Genomic DNA, 20,862 nt, shown 5'->3' with positions numbered 1-20,862 from the left:
TAAAAATGTGAAATATACCTGTACGTAGACTAATGAAGCTCAAGGCTTCTGCCTGCAGCTCAGCCGTGAACTGGTTTCCAGGCTGAAAGGAATTTGCGAAAGCGGACTCTTGTAAGAGCAGCTTCTGGTACGCAGGAAATGCGCCGTGCCGCTAGCCGGCTGTATCTCAGGGAATTACACTGCCGCCTCTGGCAAAAGCACCTACCACCCCACCCTCCCCCAATCAACAGCCACCACTCAATAAGGTTTAATTAGCACGGCTCTTTTGAAATGTTTAAATACTTTCTCTTGTTAAAAAATTAAGCGAACCATGACCTGACTTACATAGAGCAAGAATTATTGCCTTTGCTGCCCCCTCTCATTCCGAGAACAGGCCAGTGACGACTATATTAAAATTCTTAATTAATTGTTTTCTGTGGTCTACTATTCTGTACGAATTGGGCCGGACCGGTGGAGGAACCAGGCGTGGACCCACGGAAGGCGGGAGGTACCCCTCCCCCCGTAATAGGCAATTACATTTTTTACAGCTGCTGTGTGTACAAATTGCCTGAGAAGGGGGCGACTGTCTCCCCTGAATCCAGGCCTGGGAGGAATTCAGTGGAATGAGCTACAGATAAGTGAATCGTCGCAGCAACGTTTTTCTGTCTCTTTGGTTAACTTCAACACTGAACTCGAGAGAGCTGAGAAAAGAATGCATCTTTGACGACTCCAGCGGCGAGAGCCCCGTCAAATCCCTTGCTAGCTTCGCGCCCGCATTGTCCAACGCATGCGCAGCGCCGCCTGGAGGGCTCACACTCCCCCGCGAAATCCCGGAGTGGGAGGAGCTGCTGTACTGTCACGCCTTCTGATTGGCTGCCGCTGAGACTCGCCAATATGGCGGCGCCCAACTCGTATCTGAACTGTGAGGACTTCGCTGAATTTCAGGTACGCGGGACCACAGTGGGATTGTCCGTTGCTCTGGCAGTCATTTGTCAGAGCTGCCATTGTATCTGTTTCCAGGCTGGACGCTGTGGAGTGGAAGGACTCGCTCACTTGCCAGCCTGGAGCGGTGCCGCCACGTTCCTGGGGAGTCATTTTCTCCCTGGTTCTCGCCGTAGCGTGGAAGAAGGTGATTATGAAGGGCAGGAGCAGTGCTCGCCGGCTGCACCCGACTGTCCACACGCAGGGGAGAAGGAGAGTTGTATGTCGGAGGCTGGGTCTGAGCCGCTTGAGGGAGATCCAGGATGACAATATGTCGCTAGTGTAAAAATGGCTTTATAGTATGTCCAAAGCACTTCAGAAGCAGCATTTTGTAATTTTTACAACAGTCTCGTAAAGTGGATCGGGGGCGGTTGAGGGAGTGTGGTTTGCCTGAGGTCACCCTGGGAGTTCATGGCAGAGATAATGAACCGCTGGCTTCCTGATCCACACTTAAGGATGCAATCTTGTTCATCGGTAGGCAGGGAAAAAAATGCCCCACGACTCCCAGCGTTCACCAGCCATGTCGACTGAGGAAGGCTGGGAATTGTAGGACATTCCTTAGTCTCTTAGGTGCCATTCCTCCAGCACTTGTTACATTTTTCAAAGGCAATGTAAAGGATGTGACCTTACAGAAAGTTATATTGTGAAAGAATAAGATATGCTCTAAGATAATTCTAAATAACTATTGGAAAATTAGGGTAGAAAACCCTTTAATTTTTCTACTAATTATAATAATTCATATAGGTAAATTCAGGGGTAATGCTTTTACATTTATTTAGCGTATCCCTCCAACCAAACAGATTTTCACAGCTGCTTACAAATCAATCAAAAAATTCTTGCTGTCAAGCATACAATCTAAAAGAGAAAACACAAAGGACAGAGATGGGAGAGAAAGGAAACTCCTGTTTAAGGAAGAATGAATTTTCTTCCTGCCTGTGGAGTCCAGGTGGAATGTGCATGTACCTGCACAATCACATCCATGAAGGACTGGCCAATAGACTCATGTTTTTTTTAACAGAGGAGGAGGAATTTGGTACTGCCTAATTATACTGGTATAAACTGTTCATTTTTTCTGGTATAGCCAAGAACAGGATAAACCTCCATTTATTTGTTTATCTATTGTTATCAGTGCTCATCATGGTTTACAAAGTCTAAGACAACAAGTCACTGTCTCAAGGAAGGTAGAAAAGAGGAAGGGAAATGAAGGCAACCTTTATCTGGGAATAAATATATTATACATAGTTATGCTGAATTACAGTAACACTTGGACATTGTGCTAAAAGCTTATAGAAACAAGGGGATTGAGGAAGGATATGAAGGTGGTAAGAGCATCACAGATGTTGGGAGGCAGCTTCAAACACAAGAGGCTACAAAGGAGAAAGTGTAGAATCATTTGAAAGATGACAGTGGGACTGCTGAGAGTGGTGGGTTGAAGAAGTTATGGTGTGGACTGGGATGTGTTATATATTCCATTTGCAAGGGAGGCAACTGCAGACTTGGAGGAAACCCCAAGGTCTGCAGAAATATCAAAACAAAAAACCCTAATGGGGGTCTAAACTACCCCATAAAAACTCAATTGCACAGAATATTGAGAGATTAATAGAGGAAAGGGACAACTTTGGGGATGGAAGTGAAAGACTGGAGAGGGAGAACATATAAAAAGTGGGATAAAAGTATTCTTTTTTATCCTTAAAAAGGGGGGCATCATGCCCTGATTCACACTGAAAAACTATTTTAATATTCCCAGGTACAAAAATTAGTTTTATCCAAAATCAGAAACATTTTAATATCAGACACAAGTATGTCCACACATTCCCTCTGAAACCCCGCCCAAAAGAATAGCAAACAGAAAAATCAATGTACTTTTAAATTCAGTTTTTATTTAGCATGAAACATTTTTTGAAACTGTGTTAATGCACATTTCAAAGCACATGTGGTTTTTTAAAAAATCTGTCAAATCCAAGTGGCTTCAGAAATGTTAGGCATTGGTCTTTTTATTACATCATTAAGAAATCTTTTTGGTGACTGAAGCCTGGATAGCAATATATAAAACATGTTGAACATTTTATTTACAGCATTTTTATCCCACTCATCAATCAAAACTGACTGCCAGGGAGAATTACAAAGGTTAATTATAAGAGAAAGTACTGGGAGAGAGGTGTTGCAGAAACAATTTTCAGGCACTAGTTGTTAGTTCCTGAGTTATTCTGGGTGTTCTTCCTGGCAGGGAAGTATGAAACGAGCTCCTGCACCTGTTCCTTCTCTAGCCATTGTGTGGGGCTAGGTAGGACTCCCTTGCCGTGGTCTTTCTGTAAGAAAGTGTCATGGTGGCCCTTGATTCCCCGATTTCTTCCAGGCATTCATATCTTTGCAGCTCTGGTCATTCTCCTTAGCGACTTTTCATAGAACTCACCTTCTGGATCAGACGTATGATTTAGAAGTAGAGGACACAGTAATATGGTGGCCTCACTCCTGTCTTCACAGTTCTAGAGAGTGATGATGAGGGACTTCCGCTTGGCACTTGCACTGTGGGATCTTGCAGGAGTTCATTCCACTTCTATCCTGTTAGCTACCTAAATGAAGCTGCTGAGTGAGGTCTTTTCAGAACTTAAAGTGGAATATCACACATCTTGAGGACACTCACCTCTGTTTCCCCTTGGCAGGGGAAATTATCAAAGTGCCAAATTGGTGTCTGAACTAAGGAGGTAGACATAACACTTATGTTCAGCCTCCATCCTACTGAGGGCCTTGTACTCCTGAAAAGGCCTTTGGTGCTGAGCTCATCCTACCACCTACTTTCCCTTACTTGTGAGCATTTCTTGATTAAGACAGCTGCTTCCTGTTGAGTTATAGACAGGTGCATGTAATTTCGAGCCTTTGATGCATTTTGTCTGGTAAAACAAATCAAAGTCATTCCCTTTAAGGGTCCTCATACAAACCTTATCTAATTAGGTACTTGGTATCTTTGTGTTGATGGAAGAGCACCCTGCACCTTCCTTGGTCAGGGAGAATAGATGAGGAAGTCTAGCTTTTGTAAATGGGATGTTGAGAATTTAGGTTGCCTCCCTAAAAAAGTCCTAGTTACCTCATGTTTGATGTTTTATTTTGTGATTGCTTTGTTTCCTTTCCTTTCCTTTTTAGCCTTGCCTAGTTTGGTTATAATAATTTTTGATATTTAATTTAGAATTTGGGTGATGAATTAAGATCAAACTCAAGGGTGATATTTATTATCTCAACCCATTCCAGTCTGTGCTCTGGCCTGGTTTTAGTTGTTTAGGCCTGGTTTAAAGAACAGCTTTAGTTGCTCTGAAGAATGACTTATTGTAGGGGAAAGACAGAGGAAGCAGAATTCCATAAGAAAAGCTATGCTGCATCAGACCCATCCACTCCAGTAGTCCATTCACATTGTGGCAAACCAGTTGTCCACAGAATCCTTCAAGCGGGATGGATACAAGAATGTCACATGCCCAAGTTCTTTAGTGATTGGTATACAAAGGCAGTACAGAGCCAACAAGGATGGTAACTATTTATAGTCTTCTCCATGAATTTGTTCAGTCTAAAGCTATCCAAATCGGTCACCATCGCTACTCCCTGTGGCAATGAATTGCGTATTTTAATTATGCACTGTGTGAAAAAGTACTTTCCTCTTGTCCTGTATCTCCCACCAATCAGTATCAAGGAATGACCCTGGGTTATTCTATTATAGAAGCTGGAATAAAATGGCAGTCGAGTATTATGGGTGAGGGAGAAAAGAATTAGTCCTGGACTACAGGTTTCCCCATGCTTGCTGTCTTTCTGAGCCTTTCCTCTACTATTCCCCTGTATTCTGCCATAGCAAAAATGAAAGTAGAGAAGGTACAGTGTTGAAAATATAGCAACAATGGGCATACCAGCACCTGCAACAATGTTTCTGAAGTTACCCTGATATGTTACTTTTTTGGAATAAATGGGAGGATCCTTTGGTTAAAAGAAAGGAGCCAGGGATATAGTTACTTCATGGGACATTCAGGTTGGCATATTTGGTGTTTGATCACAGAGCTGGTCTGGAAAGTCCATCAACTGAAGCTCAATTCAGACAAGACCAAAATACTGTTAGTGGACAATACGTTTGAGAGGTTGGAGGGCCATTACCTTGACCTGGGTGGGGTTGCACTTTCCCTAAAGGACAGGGTTTGCAGCTTGGGGTGCTCCTGGATCAGAGATGCCTCATTTTTCCAACCCTAACCCTACCTTGGTGCACATCCCTCATCCTAATACAGGGTGAAGGTTCCATTGAAAATAGGATTTTGAAAAAGCCTTCCTTGAGTAGCTTTTTCCACACTGTTCATCATTTCTGCCCATTCTAAACACATTACAACTATCAAAATCATGCCAGGACACCTCGTTTTTCTAAGCCTAACCCAGTGATGGTGAACCTTTTAGAGACTGAGTGCCCAAACTGCAACCCAAACGCACTTACTTATCGCAAAGTGCCAACACTGCAATAAAACCTGAAAAATGAGGTTTTCCTTTAGAAAAAACACCTCACAGCCAGTCGAAGCAAAAATACCTTGGCAGCTCACTGACAGGCCATGCAAAAGCTTGGATGAGTTGCGGCTAATGAGTTGCGGCTTGTGAGGTCCTTGCCTGGCGCCACTACCCCTTTCCAAGTATGCACACGGCCCCTCTGTGCGCTGTTATTCGATGCTTAGCTGCTGGGGCGATGCTGGGGTGACTTGGCTCGCGTGCCAACAGAGAGGGCTCTGCATGCCCGCTGTGGCACCTGTGCCATAGGTTCGCCATCGCTGCACTAAAGCAAGCAGAGCTCGTGAAAGGAGAAAGTGGGGTGGGGTGAATGTGTAGACGTAAAGTTACCTGCTGAGGCAATGGGAGGAGGTTGAAGGACCATCCATTTTGGAGAAGGGAAACTGGAGCAGCTGGAGGTGGAATGGAGGGCACCTAAGGAAGACAAAGGATCACTGCTTTCCAAGTGGGTGGGGTTAGTAAGCCGAGAGGTAGGGATAGATGAGTGCTACTAAAAACATCAAGGTGAAAAAAATATTTACACTGACCAGCTTGTACCAATTTCCATCTACAACTAGCAAAAAAGCTGGCAAAGTTAACTCTGCCAAGTATGCTCAATCAACCAATGGCAAAAAAGCCTTTGTCACAATGCCTCCTAGGATAGAAGTGGACTTTGAGAGACCCTGGGTTACATGTGGGCAGCAGTGGGGGGTGGGAAAGGGGAACAGTCCACAGGAAGCCACAGAACACCCCTTTTGGGAATAACCTGGATTAGCAAGTGACCCAAGCATTCTGGCTCAGCCAACATATGAATCAGACTGCAAGTCTGTAGTAATCCTAAATATAATATGCACTATAACATAATTTAAATCTTAGAAATCCCTTTACACGTTTATTTTTCATTCATGATCCAGAATCAGCAGGTTATATTTTTCCTCCCCCCACAGGAGTTACTCAAAGTGATGAGAACAATCGATGACAGAATAGTCCATGAGTTAAACACTACTGTTCCAACAGCTTCCTTTGCAGGAAAGGTTGATGCTAGTCAAACTTGTAAAGAGCTTCATCAGTCAGTAAGTGTGTTTGTTACCCTTGTATTGATCGTGTCCATTTGTTTTTTAATTGATAACTTAACAGAGGAATAACTAACATGTCAGTGACTAAATCTCACAAAATGAACATGCTATATCAGTTCATTCTTTTTTATAAGCTTTATTCCACAAGATAGGGGTTTAAAGTATCATTTAATGTTATCATTTAGACTCATATGATTCAGAGGCAGCAATAATTTTTCTAAAGGAGCTTGTAAAAATATTTAAACCAATAGTTGCTATGCTATGCTATGCTAGTCACAGTCATGCCCGACCCATCACAACCCCATGGATATTTCTCCAGGCTCTCCTTTCTGCTACCATCCCCCACAGTCTACCTATGCTCACACCTTCAGTGACTCCATCTAACCACCTCATTCTCACCGTCGTCGTCTTCTTTTGCCGTCAGTTGCTCCCAGCATTAGGATCTTCTTCAATGAGTCCTTCCGTCTCATTAGGTGGCCAAAATATTTGAGTTTCATCTGCAGTATCTGGCCTTCTAAAGAGCAATCAGGGTTGATCTCCTCTAAGACTGACTGGTTTGATCTCCTTGCAGTCCAAGGGACTTGCAGGAGTCTTCTCCAGCAACACAATTCAAAGGCCTCAGTTCTTCGGCACTCAGCCTTCCTTATGGTCCAACTTTCACAGCTGTACATTGCAACTGGAAAAACCATAACCTTGACTATACAAACTTTTGTTGGCAGGGTGATGTTTCTACTTTTTAGTATGCTGTCTAGATTTGCCATAGCTTTCCTCCCAAGGAGCAAGCATCTTTTAATTTCTTGGCTGCAGTCCCCATCTGCGGTTATCTTGGAGCCCAGAAAAATAAAATCTGTCACTACCTCCATTTCTTCCCCATTTGCCAGGAAGTGATAGAACTGGATGCCATGATCTTAGTTTTCTTAATGTTGGGTTTCAAGCCACCTTTTGTGCTTACCTCTTTCACCCACACCAAGAGGCTCTTTATTTCCTTCTCACTTTTTGCTATTAGAGTGGTATCATCTGCATATCTGAGGTTGTTGATATTTCTCCTGACAATCTTAATTCCAACTTGTGATTCATCTAGCCCAGTCTTTCGCATGATGTGCTCTGCATATAAGTTAAATAGCAGGGCTGCAATATACTGCCTTGCTGTACTCCTTTCCCAATTTTGAACCAATCAGTGGTTCCATGTCCAGTTCTCACTGTTGCTTCTTGACCCACATGCAGGTTTATCAAGAGACAAATAAGATGGTCTGGTACTCCCATCCTTTTGAGAACTTGTCACAATTTGTTGTGATCCACACAATCAAAGGCTTTATCAAAGTAGATGTTTTTCTGGAACTCCCTAGCTTTCACCATGATCCAGTGTATGCTGGCAATTTGATCTCTAGTTCCTCTGCCTCTTCTAAACCCTGCCTGTACTTCTGGTAGTTCTCGGTCCATATACTGCTGGAGCCTAGATTGTAGGATTTTTAGCATAACTTTGCTAGCATGTGAAATGAGCACAATGGTATGGTACTTTAAACATTCTTTGGCATTGCCCTTATTTGGGATTGGAATGTAAACTGACCTTTTCCAGTCCTGTGGCCACTGTTGAGTTTTCTAAATTTGCTGGCATATTGAGTGTAGCACTTTTACTGCACCGTCTTTTAGGAGTTTGAATAGCTCAACTGGAATACTGTCTCCTCCAATAGCTTTGTTGTTGCTCAGACTTCATAAGGCCCACTTGACTTCACATTCCAGGATGTCTGACTCAAGGTCAGCGACCACCTATCAGATCTAATTCCTTAAGTCTATTTGTCACCTCTACTGTATATTCATAAGGAATATGATTCAGGTCATACCTGAGTGACCTAGTGCTTTTCCCTACTTTCTTCAATTTAGCCTAAATTTTGCAACAAGAAGTTCATGATCTGAGTCACAGTCAGCCTCCTGGTCTTGTTTTTACTGACTGTATAAAGCTTCTCCATCTTTGGCTGCAGAGCACATAGTCAGTCTGATTTCTGTGTTGACCGTCTGGTGATGTCCATGTGAAAAGTGGTGTCTTGGGTGGTTAGAAGAGTGTTTGCTATGACCAGCGTGTTCTCTTGACAAAATTCTGCCAGCCATTGCCCTTCTACATTTTGTAGTCCAAGACCAAGATAACTGTTATTCCGGTTATCTTTTGGCTTCCTACTTTAGCATTCCAATATCCCATGCTGATAAGGACATCATTTTTGGTGTTATTGCTAGAAGGTGTTGTAGGCCTTCATAGAACCAGTCAACTTCAGCCTCTTCAGCACCAGTGGTTGTGGCATATACTTGGACTACTATGATTTTGAATGGTTTGTCTTGGATTCGAACTGAGATCATTCTGTCATTTTGGAGATTGTATCCCATTACTGCTTTTCCTACTCTTTTATTGACTATGAAGGCTACTCCATTTCTTCTGAGGGATTCTTGCCCACAGTAGTATACTTGTTGGTCATCTGAATTAAATTCACCCATTCCTGTCCATTTTAGTTCGCTGATTCCCAAGATGTCGATGTTCAGTCTTGTCATCTCATGTTTGACCACGTCCAGCTTACCTTGATTCATAGATCTTACATTCCAGGTTCCTATGCAGTATTGTTCTTTACAGCATCGGACTTTCCTTTCACCACCAGATACATCACAACTGAGTGTCCTTTCGACTTTGACCCAGTTACTTCATTCTTTCTGAAGCTAGCCCTCTACTCTTCCCCAGTAGCACATTGGACACCTTGCGACCTGAGGGGCTCATCTTTCAATGTCATATCTCTTTGCCTTTTGGTGCTGTCCATGGGGTTTTCATGGCAAGGATACTGGAGTGGGTTGCTATTTCCTTCTCCAGTGGATCACCTTTTGTCAGAGCTCTCTGCTATGACCTGTCCATCTTGGGTGCCCCTGCACAGCATAGCTCATAGCTTCATTGCACTACATAAGCCCCTTCGCCACAGCGAGGCAGTGATCCATGGTGGGAATGCTGTCCTATACTAAGTGCAAACTCATTATGCAAATACCTGGTGTGTCAAGGTTCCTAGTCACAGGAGCTATGTGAGTGCCAAGTGTATTCAAGCCCTTTACAGACCTCTGTGCTCAGTGCATAAAAATCAGCTAGACGGGCAAGCAAGATGCTCCAGTATGTTCTGTCCTCAAATAAGCTTCATATAGGCTGCAGATTAACACAGCCATGGGGCCTATATCTCAGCCAGCACATACATCTAGGAACTCAGTATTGGCTTTTCCCCTCCCTTTCCTACTTTCCTTTCCTTTGCAGCAGGGGTAAGAAGTCCCTCCAGGGGCTCTCCATATGGCCATATCCCCTCTTTCCCAGCCACAGATCATTTGATGGTTTCCAGTCTCAGCTTTTGTACAGATCTTCACCCATTGTAAAAAGGTGGCAAGAAAAGCTTTAAATTGCAGCATGCTGGTAATCTTGGCATTTTTTGGCCCCACCAATAGCCTTTGGCTATGCACTCCCTTGGAATGCAGCTCCTGAGAGGTTCTGTGAGTTTGCTTTAGGCCTCCAGAATAGAAGCATTTCCACGCCCCAGGGATGCCCCCTTTTCATCATTTTATTCTTAAGGAAGGAGGAGTTTTCTCTAATTGCTTGATAGCAGCCTTTACGCAGCTTTGTACTGTTGCTGAAGATCCCTTTTAGGTAGAGCCCTTTCCATTAGCTCTGTAAAGGCTTATAATGAACTCTGGCATGTTCCTTAAATAACTAAGACCTCAAGACAGAGGGATTGTTAATACAGGTGTAGGAGATGAAGAAGGCATAATTGTTTGCGTGGCTCACCCTAGAGCAGCCTTCTCTAACCTAATACCTTCCAGCCAAGGGTGCAACTCTTTCCCGCAGGTGTCTGCAAACCCCCTCCATTGCTTCCACCTTGTCCTTCATTTCCTCCCCACTTGCAGCAGCACATTTAAACACTTTATTTCAACATTTTGTGTACCAGTGATCCATACCAATGAGACACTGCCATGGCCATTGAGGACACGGGAGTGGCAACAGGGCAGTCTTTATGTCACTCCTGTGCTCTCATTGGCTGAGTCTCTCCAAGGTAGCATATGATTGGTTTAGATCGCCGCAACTCAAAATGAAGGATAAAAAAACTTTATTTTTAAAATGGTGAGCCTTTCAGGCTTCTCCAGCTGGGTGCCATGGGGCATCTTTTTTCTAGCACTGGCACCTGACTAGAAGGAGAGCAGGAGAGGAAATTCAGGAGGACATTTGTAAATTTTAGATTTTGAATTCCTGGACCAGTGCCCCACAGCCTCTTGCAGACTACCGGCCATGCTGACAGGAAGCTGTAGTTCAAAACATCCAGACAGCATCTGTTTGAGGAAGAATCAGCAGGATCAACTAGGTATTATTGAGTCAGGGTAAGGCAATGTGGAATAAGAGCTACTTGCAGCAACAGCTGTTATGGCTGCACTTAAAAAGTTACACATTTATGTAACATTCATCCTTTATTCATGCATTTCTTTATTTTAATTACCTTTTAACACATGATTGAATTGCTTACTCCATTTCCCCCTTATCTCTATATATTTAGCTGACAGAGGCTCATGAAAGTAGAGAAGGCATGATCAAAAGGTGTATTGCCCAAACCTCTAATGTAGTAAAAACTCTTCAGGAAGAGCGAAAGAAGTCTATGGAAGACATAGCATTATTAAAAAGACTCAGGAAGGAACAAACAAAGGTGAGCATCAATTCTGTGACATTCCTAATTCTGTTGTTATATGTAAAATAAATAAAATTGATTTGAAACATAAAATATTTTTACAATAAAATAGGACCTGTGGATAAGCATGATCACTGTGGCATTATTAGAAGAACAAAGACCAATTCTATAAAAATGTATCTGTCATGTTGCATCCCTTCCAAGTATAATTTATGGGCATCATTTCTGCCACTTGCAAGATTATGGTTAATTAGATTTTACATGAGATTAGTTACCATTGAATTTGCACTATTTTCTTCAGAGGAAGCAGGCACCAGAAAAGAAGAATTATGATGTATATAATTACAGAGGTGCAGCTTCAAGTTTCTCTCCCTTTCTCCAACTTTGACAAATGAAATTCTGTCATATGCATTTCAAGGAATATATATCATGGAGTTTTCTAATTCACATTTGTTAGCTGGTCCCATACCATCAAAACTAGCAGTTTGAACTGAGCTAAGAAATATTCAATAGCCAAAGAAGATGAGAATTTTATGTAATGTAATCAGAGCATAGCACCCAACCTGCTGTAATTTCTGAACACATTTTAAAGGCAGCCACAAGAAGAACTATAAACTGTTCTTACTTTTGGAAGAATATAGTTGGCATATCAGCTAAAACACCACAAAAACATTCCTGACCAACTGCCTGGCACTGGAATTGTAAGAATTCACAACCAAAAAATACACCTTAAAATTTTATGTAGTTCAGATTCATTGGGATCTCCCAACACTAATACTTTAGCTGTTCTTACTGCTTCTTCATTGACTTCACTCCTAAAAAAACCCCAAGGTGCCAAAGAGGAAGGAGAGGGAATTTAGAAGTGACCATGGCAATTGCATAGGTCAGTTTTTCAGTAAAAGTCAGTCTGGGCTTCTACAGAAGCAAATAATGATATGAAACACTTCTATAGGAATCTAGCTGGTTTCCTCATACTCTGGAGCAAACTCTGATATAATTCTTTATTCTATACCAGAACCTTAATCCTGTCTCTGAATAATGGGAGTTGCAGTTTAACACATTCAGAGTGTACTAGATTGGGAAAGGCAATGTTGATCACAGGCCTAAGATCAAAAAAGATTGAGAGTGATTTACTTTTCCATACTCTCTCTCTTTGAGAGCCAATGTAGCATAGTGGTTAAGAGTGCTTGTCTGAGACGCAGGCGATGTGAGTTCTAGTTCCCACTCAGCCATGGAGCCCACTGGGAGACTTTAAACTTTTCATAGCCACACAGGGTTGTTGCTGTGGGGATTAAGACTGAGAGTAGGAGGAGGAGAATGATATAAGCCACTCTGAGTTTTTTAAAATAAGGGTTACCTAATAAATAAGGTAACATAAGGAGCAGTGATCAGCTGTCAGTCTCTGCAACTTGAAAGCCAGCACATTCATATTGTCTATTAATATACAAGATATGTTTATCTTGTTCTTCAGCCATAAAAACCCCTTAGATAACAAAAGTATCAAAGGTAACAAAGATTAATGAAGTTACAATTTTTTAAAATTCTTGTTAGTTGCAAATAGAACAACACAACGGGTGGAGGGAGCCATAGGAGGATGAGGAGGAACATGACATAAAATATAACCATATAGTATAATCATTTACAGGAAAGGGACAGGACAGGATGGAGCAAATACTTCTATTTCAAATATATACATTAATATAGGTAGTATATTAAATTAAATGACAGTAGAAAATAAGCCAAGTAGGTCATGTAGGAAATTACTGCTCTTCATATGTAGCAAGAGCAGTAAGATTCTTCAGACTATTGAACAGTAAGTGGTAAGTGTTATGCTTCCAGGCTTGAAGTATGAGTCTCTCTGCAACTCTAGGGGCTCTGTGTATGCTTTTGTTCTCCATCTGGTAATCCCCACGTCACAGGAATGTGCACACATAATATCTGCAACTGACAGATTTCTCAATAACAAAAATGTATACAGTCAATGAAAAAACCAACATAAGGTATGCCCACAGCATATGCTTTAATGAGGCATTGTCTGCATTATATTGCTGGCATCTAGCACATCTAGTTAACTTCTTCTTAACAGGCTTCTGCAGTGTACATTACATACAAAACACTTGTTCAATCTACCACAATTTAAACATATGGAAATAATGCATTTAAAAATCAAGGCAACATTATCTTGTTTATTTACTGCCTTTTTACCCTGTTCTTCAGCCAGAAAAAGGCTCCTAGAGTGGTTTATGAAGATTATTAGTAAGACAATCCCTTCCCTCAGACATAAAATTCAAAAGACAACAAAACAAAACAAAAATGGATTGAGTGGAAGGGGAAGAGCAGCAAAACCTCAGGTATCAGTTTTTAGTTTCAAAGTTCTTATAGGTGTTATTTCTTCAGGAACCGGTAAAGCAAGCTCCTTCCAGCTCATCCTTCTCTATATGACAATAGATTATAAGTTACTAAGTTTCTTCCAACTTAATTAGAAGGTGCTTAACAAACCAGTAAACTAACAGGTCTATTTGTCTTGCATCTTTTTAATATATAGAGACCAATATTGCCTCCACTGAAACTTTTCCTGTACCATCAATATAAGTAAACAATGAAGCTATTACTGGTGCCACCCATTCAGTAAGGGTGCTTAATAAATTGGGTCAACTAAAAAACAAATAAATTTGGGTTCTGTTATTATTCCTTTGCACTACTGGGGACAGAATTGTGTCTATTCACACAGGTGGCCATTTCCCAGTAGATTCCAACAGAAAGTAGTTCAGAATCATTGAACTGCTGTCCAGAAAAGTTCTCTCTCCCAGGTTTTTGTTTTTGTTTTGGTAGTATGGCAATCAAATGATCTAGAAGAATGGCCTGTATACCAGTCACTAAATTTCAGAAAGTTGTGAGATCATACATTTCCAATGCCTGCTCCAACACCTTCTCATCTTCCTGCCTTCTTAGATGTTATCAATTTTGTGATTTTGCTGAAAGAGGAAAGGGACTTTTGTTAGAGTAATCCACTTGCAAATATTTTTACAATGATTACAGTCTTTATTAAACCATTTAATTAGACTCTTCCTCTACTATTTGAACTCATAACACTCATATAAGATAATAACTTTCCCACTAATCCAGTAAGACCTGCACCCAGAATTACATCTTCCTCCATTGCTGTTGAGGCTAGAAATTTAAGTTGAAATTACCATGTCTTTTTAAGCTTTATTGACCATTCTATTTAAAATAATTATTTTTTTAACTTTACAATCCTTTGGAATCCAATTAACCATTTTATCTTCTTCCCAAAACATATTCTATATATTAAAGTATTTAAATCCTTAACCGTTTGGACATTAAAATCTATTAACACAACATCTGCATTGGGATACAGGAATGTTCCTGTCCTTAGCAGGCTTGATAGGTCTCAGCAGTTTTTTCAACAGTAAACAAGCATTCTGTTAAGCCACTCTGGTGATGGAGACAGGAAATAATTTCACAAAATTTCCTCAGTTTTTATGACACTATTCTGAGTTCCCCCCCCCCCCTGCCCCCCCCCCCCCGGGTCCCCTTCCCCTTTTTCTTTTGTAAAAACCCTTCCTTCCCCCCCCCCCCCCAACTTAGAATCACAGGCAGAGATGACTCCTTCAGTTTTGTGACCTTTCACTAAAGAAAAAAAGTATTGTCTCATTATCTGCCTCTGTAGTGAATTTCAACTATGTGGAGTCTGGGCTTGTTTCCGCTTCTGTCTTTTTTGGAGAGGAACCCATTTCCTTTCATCCTGCCTGTAAAATGTGCCTGTGCCTTTTCAAGTTAAATCTCACTCTGTTGCAGTCACATATTTGCATGAGGAAGTTCATTTTCTGGATGATGGACCTGTGACTTACAAAATCACTGCTAGTTAATATTCAGTTATCCTGCCATTAGGCATCGATCTATAAGAACAAACATTTCTGCTTCTGCATGTCTTTGTAGGAAGGATCTGCTCACTCCCTGTCCGCTGCATAATTTGAACCCATGTACATTGTGAAGTCTTTAAATCAGAAATGCTTCTCCTCTTTCTTCTCTTTCATAGTTGAAACTAATGCAGTCAGAGTTGAATGTTGAAGAAGTGGTAAATGACAGAAGCTGGAAGGTATGGTGACATCTCACTCTAGTCAGGGGATCTTTATGTGTGTTGCAGTACATCAAGACTGTAATGCCTTTGAAGGGAATGGAAAAGTGATGTTTCAGGCTGAACTAAAATAGCTGGGATACCAATATTTTAAATAAATAGTCTTTCTCTCTTTGAAGCAGGCAAGATAGATACACAGCGGACTAAAACAATACAAATTCAGCATCTAAAATACCAGCTAAAAACAATTATATATGGATGCATGTACTAGCCACTTTTATTTAGTTATGCATGTTTTTAAACACGTTTGTATGCAGTTCATGTATCACCCTTACTAAGTGCAAGGAGAGACCCCATGACAAAGTGCAAGTTAAGCACTTTTGTAAGTTTGATTTAAGCACCTTTGTAAGTTTGATATAGCAAGGAAGCCAAAGCAGTCAATGCTCCTTTGATTTTCTGACCTCATTGTTGGGGATCTGAGCAATCCTATGGCCATCTAGACCAGCCTTCTCCAATCTTGTGCCTTCCTGACACATTTGGACTACAATACCCAGAATTCCCAGTCAGTGGTCCTGCTGGATGGCAATTCTAGGAGTTGTGGTCCAAAACCCTCTGAAGTCCACCAGGTTGAGGAAGGCTGATCAAGGCACTGTACAATAGTCCTAGGATTGTTCTGTAATTGTCTTTTCATAGAAAGTCTCCAGTTTCACTTCCAACATCTGCTGAAGGCAATAGTAAACCCTAAAATTTCATTCTGATTTATTAAAACATCTGAACCAAAACAGTTCATCTATATGTATGCTATACTTAAACCCTACAACAACCAGCAATGAAAGTATGAAGCCAGCAGGGATATGTGGGTTATCCAGTTACGTGTATGACTATCTGCCTCCTGGGCAAAATGTGCACTTGGCCATGAAGGCTCATGGCCTTCATGAACAGAAGGGGTATGGTAGGGAAAGGTAGTTATGTTGCTATTGGGCTAGAGAACACAACCAAGTGTTGGTTGCTCCCAAACTAACTCCCATTCAGGAAACCTGAGTGACCTGAAGACACTGCCACTGAATGCCAGATTGGTGAATGGGAGGAGATCCACCATCCATGGCTTGATCCTGGTTGAGCATGCCAACCTGGCTTATAGCAGGAATACTTGGTTTAGTGAAACAGGTGGAAGGGTGGATGAATTGCTATGTGAGAGCTAGTGTGATATAGTGGTCAGAGTGTTGGCCTGACCCTGGGAGGTCCAGGTTCTAGTCCCCAATTGTCCATGAAGCTTATTTAATACCTTTGGGCCAGTCAGCAACACTTGGCATAATCTACGTCACATGGCTGTTGTGATAGTAAAATAGAGAAGAGGAGGCTCATGTAAGTTGCCCTGGTTCCTTGCCAAGGAAAAATGGCCGCTGAAATGCTGATAATGAAATGAAGACTGCAACCAAGAAATTCAAAGAAGACTGGAACTTGGAAAGGCAGCATTGAAGGAACTAGGAAAGATTGTCAAGTGTAAGGATGTTTTACTATAGAACAAGGCCAAGATCATCCATATGACTGTACACCCAATCACTATGCATGGAAAGTGAAAGAAGAGAGCTGGCAGCAAGCAAACAGATGTGTTTGAAACATGCTGGAGGAGGGCTTTGTGAATATCCTGGTCCCATAGGAAAATGAACAAGTGGGTCCTTGATCAATCAAGTCAGAACATTCCCTGGAAGCAAAATGCTGGAACTGAGGCTGCCGTACTTTGGGCGTATCATGAGACTCCCTGAAGAAGACAGGTGTGCTCTGTGACAGTACAAAGCAGCATCAAAAGTGCTGTCAGCTATATTTTCACAAATTGTACCATTTTAGACAGCAGATGTAGATGTCATACATTCAAACACACTCCGATGCCAAAAATCCTGTTCCTTGCCATGGGCTAAGTGGAGTGACTAGTTCCAGCCTCTGTCTGTCTGTATTTATGGATTTATATCCTGCCTTTTTCCTGCAAAGGGCTCAAGGCAGCTTACATCATTCTCCTCCTCCATCTTACCCCCACAACAACAACCCTGTGAGGTAGGTTGGGCTGAGAGTCTGTGACTGGCCCAGAGTCACCCAGTTGGCTCCATAGCTGAGCAGGCACTAGAACTCAGATCGTCTGTCCCAGTCCCACACTCTTAACCACTACACTACACTGGTTCTCACTGTCTTCTGCCTTACATGCTCATGTTTTTAAAACATGCAAAGTAGTTTTTTTTCACATGGAGAAACATTCTGAAATTATGTTTCACACTCCTGAATACCTCTTCAGAGAGTCCAGGAAAGTTTTCTGTATGTTTTGTCAAAGCATGTAGATTGGGTCTAATTAATCCTTAATAACAATTTTCAGAGGGTAAATGTGTTAGTCTACCAAAAACAGTACAGAATCTTACGGCACCTTTGCGACAGATGCTCTTTTTGACACAAGGTTTTCATGGACTTTTATAATATATTAATTCATTTCCCTGTAGTCAGGATAAGCTGCCCCTCAAATCAGTTTTGTTTGTTTTTGCTTTAAATTCCCCTGGCTTGTGTTAACAATCACTCTGTCTTGATGTCTTAGGTATTTAATGAACGCTGCAGAGCTCATTATAAGCCTCCAAAGAATCAATGATGTATATGAGGGGAGAGTTTCCCCTGAAAATGGATTTCAATCATGCAGATAAACTGGAGAAGAAATGTGGAGCAAGCTGCCCGGGACCTTTGAAATTTCAGATCCATGGTGTTCATACACATAAATGATTTTGCTAATTAAGATAAACTCAGCGCTAATTTGTACAAGGTGTATAAGAAGGTTTTTTTTATTAAAATTCATTTGGAATATGGCATCAGTGTATTAACTCTGGCATTTTCAAGTGAGCAGGGATCTCTAAGACAGGAGGCAATCCTGCAGAATCTTTTCTTTGGGCAGAAATTTGCTCCTTTTCTAGTTTTGGTCTGAATAATGCAATTCGGCGTGACTCTCTGGAGCTATCTGAACCTGGAAGTTTGCACCCTCCTACAGGGTGTAGCAGGATGGCACACTCTATTGCAGTGGCACCTCTGTGGCTGCTCCGTGATCCTCTCGCCCTTAGGTTGCCACAGTGCTTTTCCAGAGCGCAAGGAGGGGCACTGGTTGGCACACCGGCAAGGTGCTGCATGTGCTGGTGGAGTCGGCCTGCTCATCACAGCCCCCTTCCCTGGAGCACCCACAAAATGCTGTCTCTGAGGTCAGTCTTAGGATATTGGGAGCTGCAATCAACACGGTTCTTCCCATGCTGGCTGCAAGGGTGGAGGGAAGGGGACTGAGTTCGGAGTGAATTTCTGAGCTGGGGCTCCCAAGTTATTCTGTGGCTGTCCAGACTCTGTCTAGTGGCCAGTGGATTGCACTGTAGATCATTAAATATGGCTTCTCATCACCTGGTCTAGTTTCAAAATCAGCACAGGCCTTCAAGGAATACTGCTGTGTCACAACAGTGGAAAGCTAATATAGTACGCCGAAAGGTTTAGCTAATATAACTTGGGCTTGACCAGGTAGCATTCAGGAAACAAAACCTCTAACTTTGACTGGTAGTGTACCTAAAATCCGAGTTAATGGATTCCAATACCAATATGGAATATCGTATTATGCAGTTGTGGGTCTTTATATTGGACCCTTGTACAGTTGGAATGGTAACATCTAGATCTTTTTACTTAAATTCTGAAAGAAGAGTGAAATATATTAAATGGGTTTATTTTGCTAAAGCTGAACTGATCCCATGTTTACAGCATAGTAGTTCAATTCATTTCATGAGCATGTTCTTCAGCATTCAAGTAACTATCTGATATTCTATTAAATGACAATTATACTATTAGAGTTTCTAGACATTATAAGCTTGTGAGACTTCTACCTTGATCATTTTGATTGTGAAATCAATTTTCAGTAGCTCCGAAGTATTGAGTCAGACAGCTGACAATTTTCCAAACAATTGTGAGTATCAAATGGAATACTCACAAATGTTAACAGAACAAGCAACCGCCCTCAGCAACAAGTGTTGGGACATCCCATGCCCATCATGTGATGCAGGACCTGCTCCTGCCATCTCTGTGCCGCATGCATTGGTGGAATGTAATGGCTGCCCACATACAACCCTGTGCTGTGCAAGCTTGTGATTGCACATTCTACCTTGGCCTGGGCTATGTGAAACTCACCAGAGTATAATCTCTGATGGCTACCAGACAGACAAGAACTTAAGTATAAGGCTAACTTACTCTCTTTAACTTACTCCCGAACAGCAGAACCCCTGTATTTGGGGCTTGGTTTCCACGCTTTTAGTTAAACACTGCTGACCTCAACCCGAACCGTAAGTTGTAAAGTGCCAAAGGAAGTCTTAAAGTGCTGAGGCAAGAATCTTGGGGGAAAGAAATGTATATAGTTTGAGTGTATAGGCTATTTTGCTGCTTGCTTGCTGCTGTTGCAGCCTGACATTACCTGCTTGCTCTAGTTTAGTGTTTGCTATTATCCGTGGCCTGGAACCAATCTGTGTGGATATGGGGGTCCTGCTTGTATATGGAAAAACATTCAAACTTGCAACTTGCCTGACATGGTGCCATCAACTGTGCCATTTCAGGATTCTAGCATTGCCTTCCCACCACCTCCGAGAAGCAGCGATTGCTCAGGGAAACATGCTCCCTCTTCTCAAGTAATCCAAGCTAGACTTGCCCTCTGAGAGCATGCAATCGCTACCTTCCTCCACCTCAAGCCCCTCCCTGCAAAACAGCATTAAGTAGCGCTCACAGAGGCTCAAGTACATTAAATTCCCATTGCACTTCTCTGTTTATGCAGAAAAACAGCACACACTTTTTCTTAAAGAAAAAAAAAAAGCCAGCAAACTTTTTATTTACCTGCAGGATTGGATAGTGAGGAGATAGTTGGCCACACACCAATGAAATCATACATCAAAGTCTAACATGATTTAATTTGTGTGAATATAATGTCCAGTATGTATAACAGATTTAGCATGATCAAGAAAGAGTTAAGTCAATGATTATTTAAATTGACATACTTGGAAGAGAACTAGTGAAAAAGAAAGTATTTTTTGCCTTTGTGAACATCATACTGATTTTTTTTAAATGTACTGGAAAGAGACTTTCAAAGCCCTCTAGAAGAAAGTCAGTTCATCATGTTTTGCTTTCTTGCTTTGGTAACTGGTGAGCGCGAGTGGCTTGTTTTCATGAGGGAGGCTTTTGAATATTCGTACATGAATGTACTCTGCATTGCCAACATGGACCTGAAAGGTAAGAAAAGGAATGGAATGAAGTCAAAGCTTTAGGGAGAGTGCATCATCCCATGATCCGGGTGTCAGGGACTGCTTCGTTTTCCTCAAAGAAAGACAATGCAGTGTAAAGTGAAGGAATCAATATTGCCTCATCCCATGGGAGGACTGAATTTTGTATTTCCATGGCACCAAACCACAGGGACTCCTATTTAGTCCATTGCATTCTAAAGGACATGTCCTCTAATCAATCAATCTCTCTCTCTCTCTCTCTCTCTCTCTCTCTCTCT

At 41.7% G+C, this 20,862-nt stretch overlaps 2 protein-coding genes across 2 annotated transcripts in view; one reads left to right on the top strand and one right to left on the bottom strand.

Moving 5' to 3' along the window:
* Positions 1–802: 802 nt before the first annotated feature.
* Positions 803–18,166, top strand: MIX23 (mitochondrial matrix import factor 23). Its single transcript, XM_044449650.1, has 5 exons — positions 803–924; positions 6,411–6,536; positions 11,096–11,242; positions 15,285–15,344; positions 17,902–18,166. The coding sequence occupies exons 1-5, from the start codon at positions 874–876 to the stop codon at positions 17,950–17,952; spliced, it is 435 nt and encodes a 144-aa protein (XP_044305585.1). The 5' UTR covers positions 803–873; the 3' UTR covers positions 17,953–18,166.
* A 2,014-nt stretch (positions 18,167–20,180) lies between these two features.
* The window catches only part of CSTA (cystatin A), a 6,480-nt gene continuing 5,798 nt past the window's right edge, over positions 20,181–20,862 (bottom strand). Inside the window, exon 3 of the mRNA XM_044449651.1 lies at positions 20,181–20,587. Within this exon, the coding sequence (XP_044305586.1) occupies positions 20,459–20,587 (129 nt within the window). The 3' untranslated portion in view covers positions 20,181–20,458. The remainder of the gene's footprint in view (positions 20,588–20,862) is intronic.

The sequence above is a fragment of the Varanus komodoensis genome, unplaced genomic scaffold, assembly GCF_004798865.1.
Source record: "Varanus komodoensis strain SLA01 unplaced genomic scaffold, ASM479886v1 scaffold60, whole genome shotgun sequence".
NCBI classification, from domain to species: Eukaryota; Metazoa; Chordata; class Lepidosauria; order Squamata; family Varanidae; genus Varanus; species Varanus komodoensis.
This window is presented reverse-complemented; position numbering and strand designations above follow the sequence as displayed.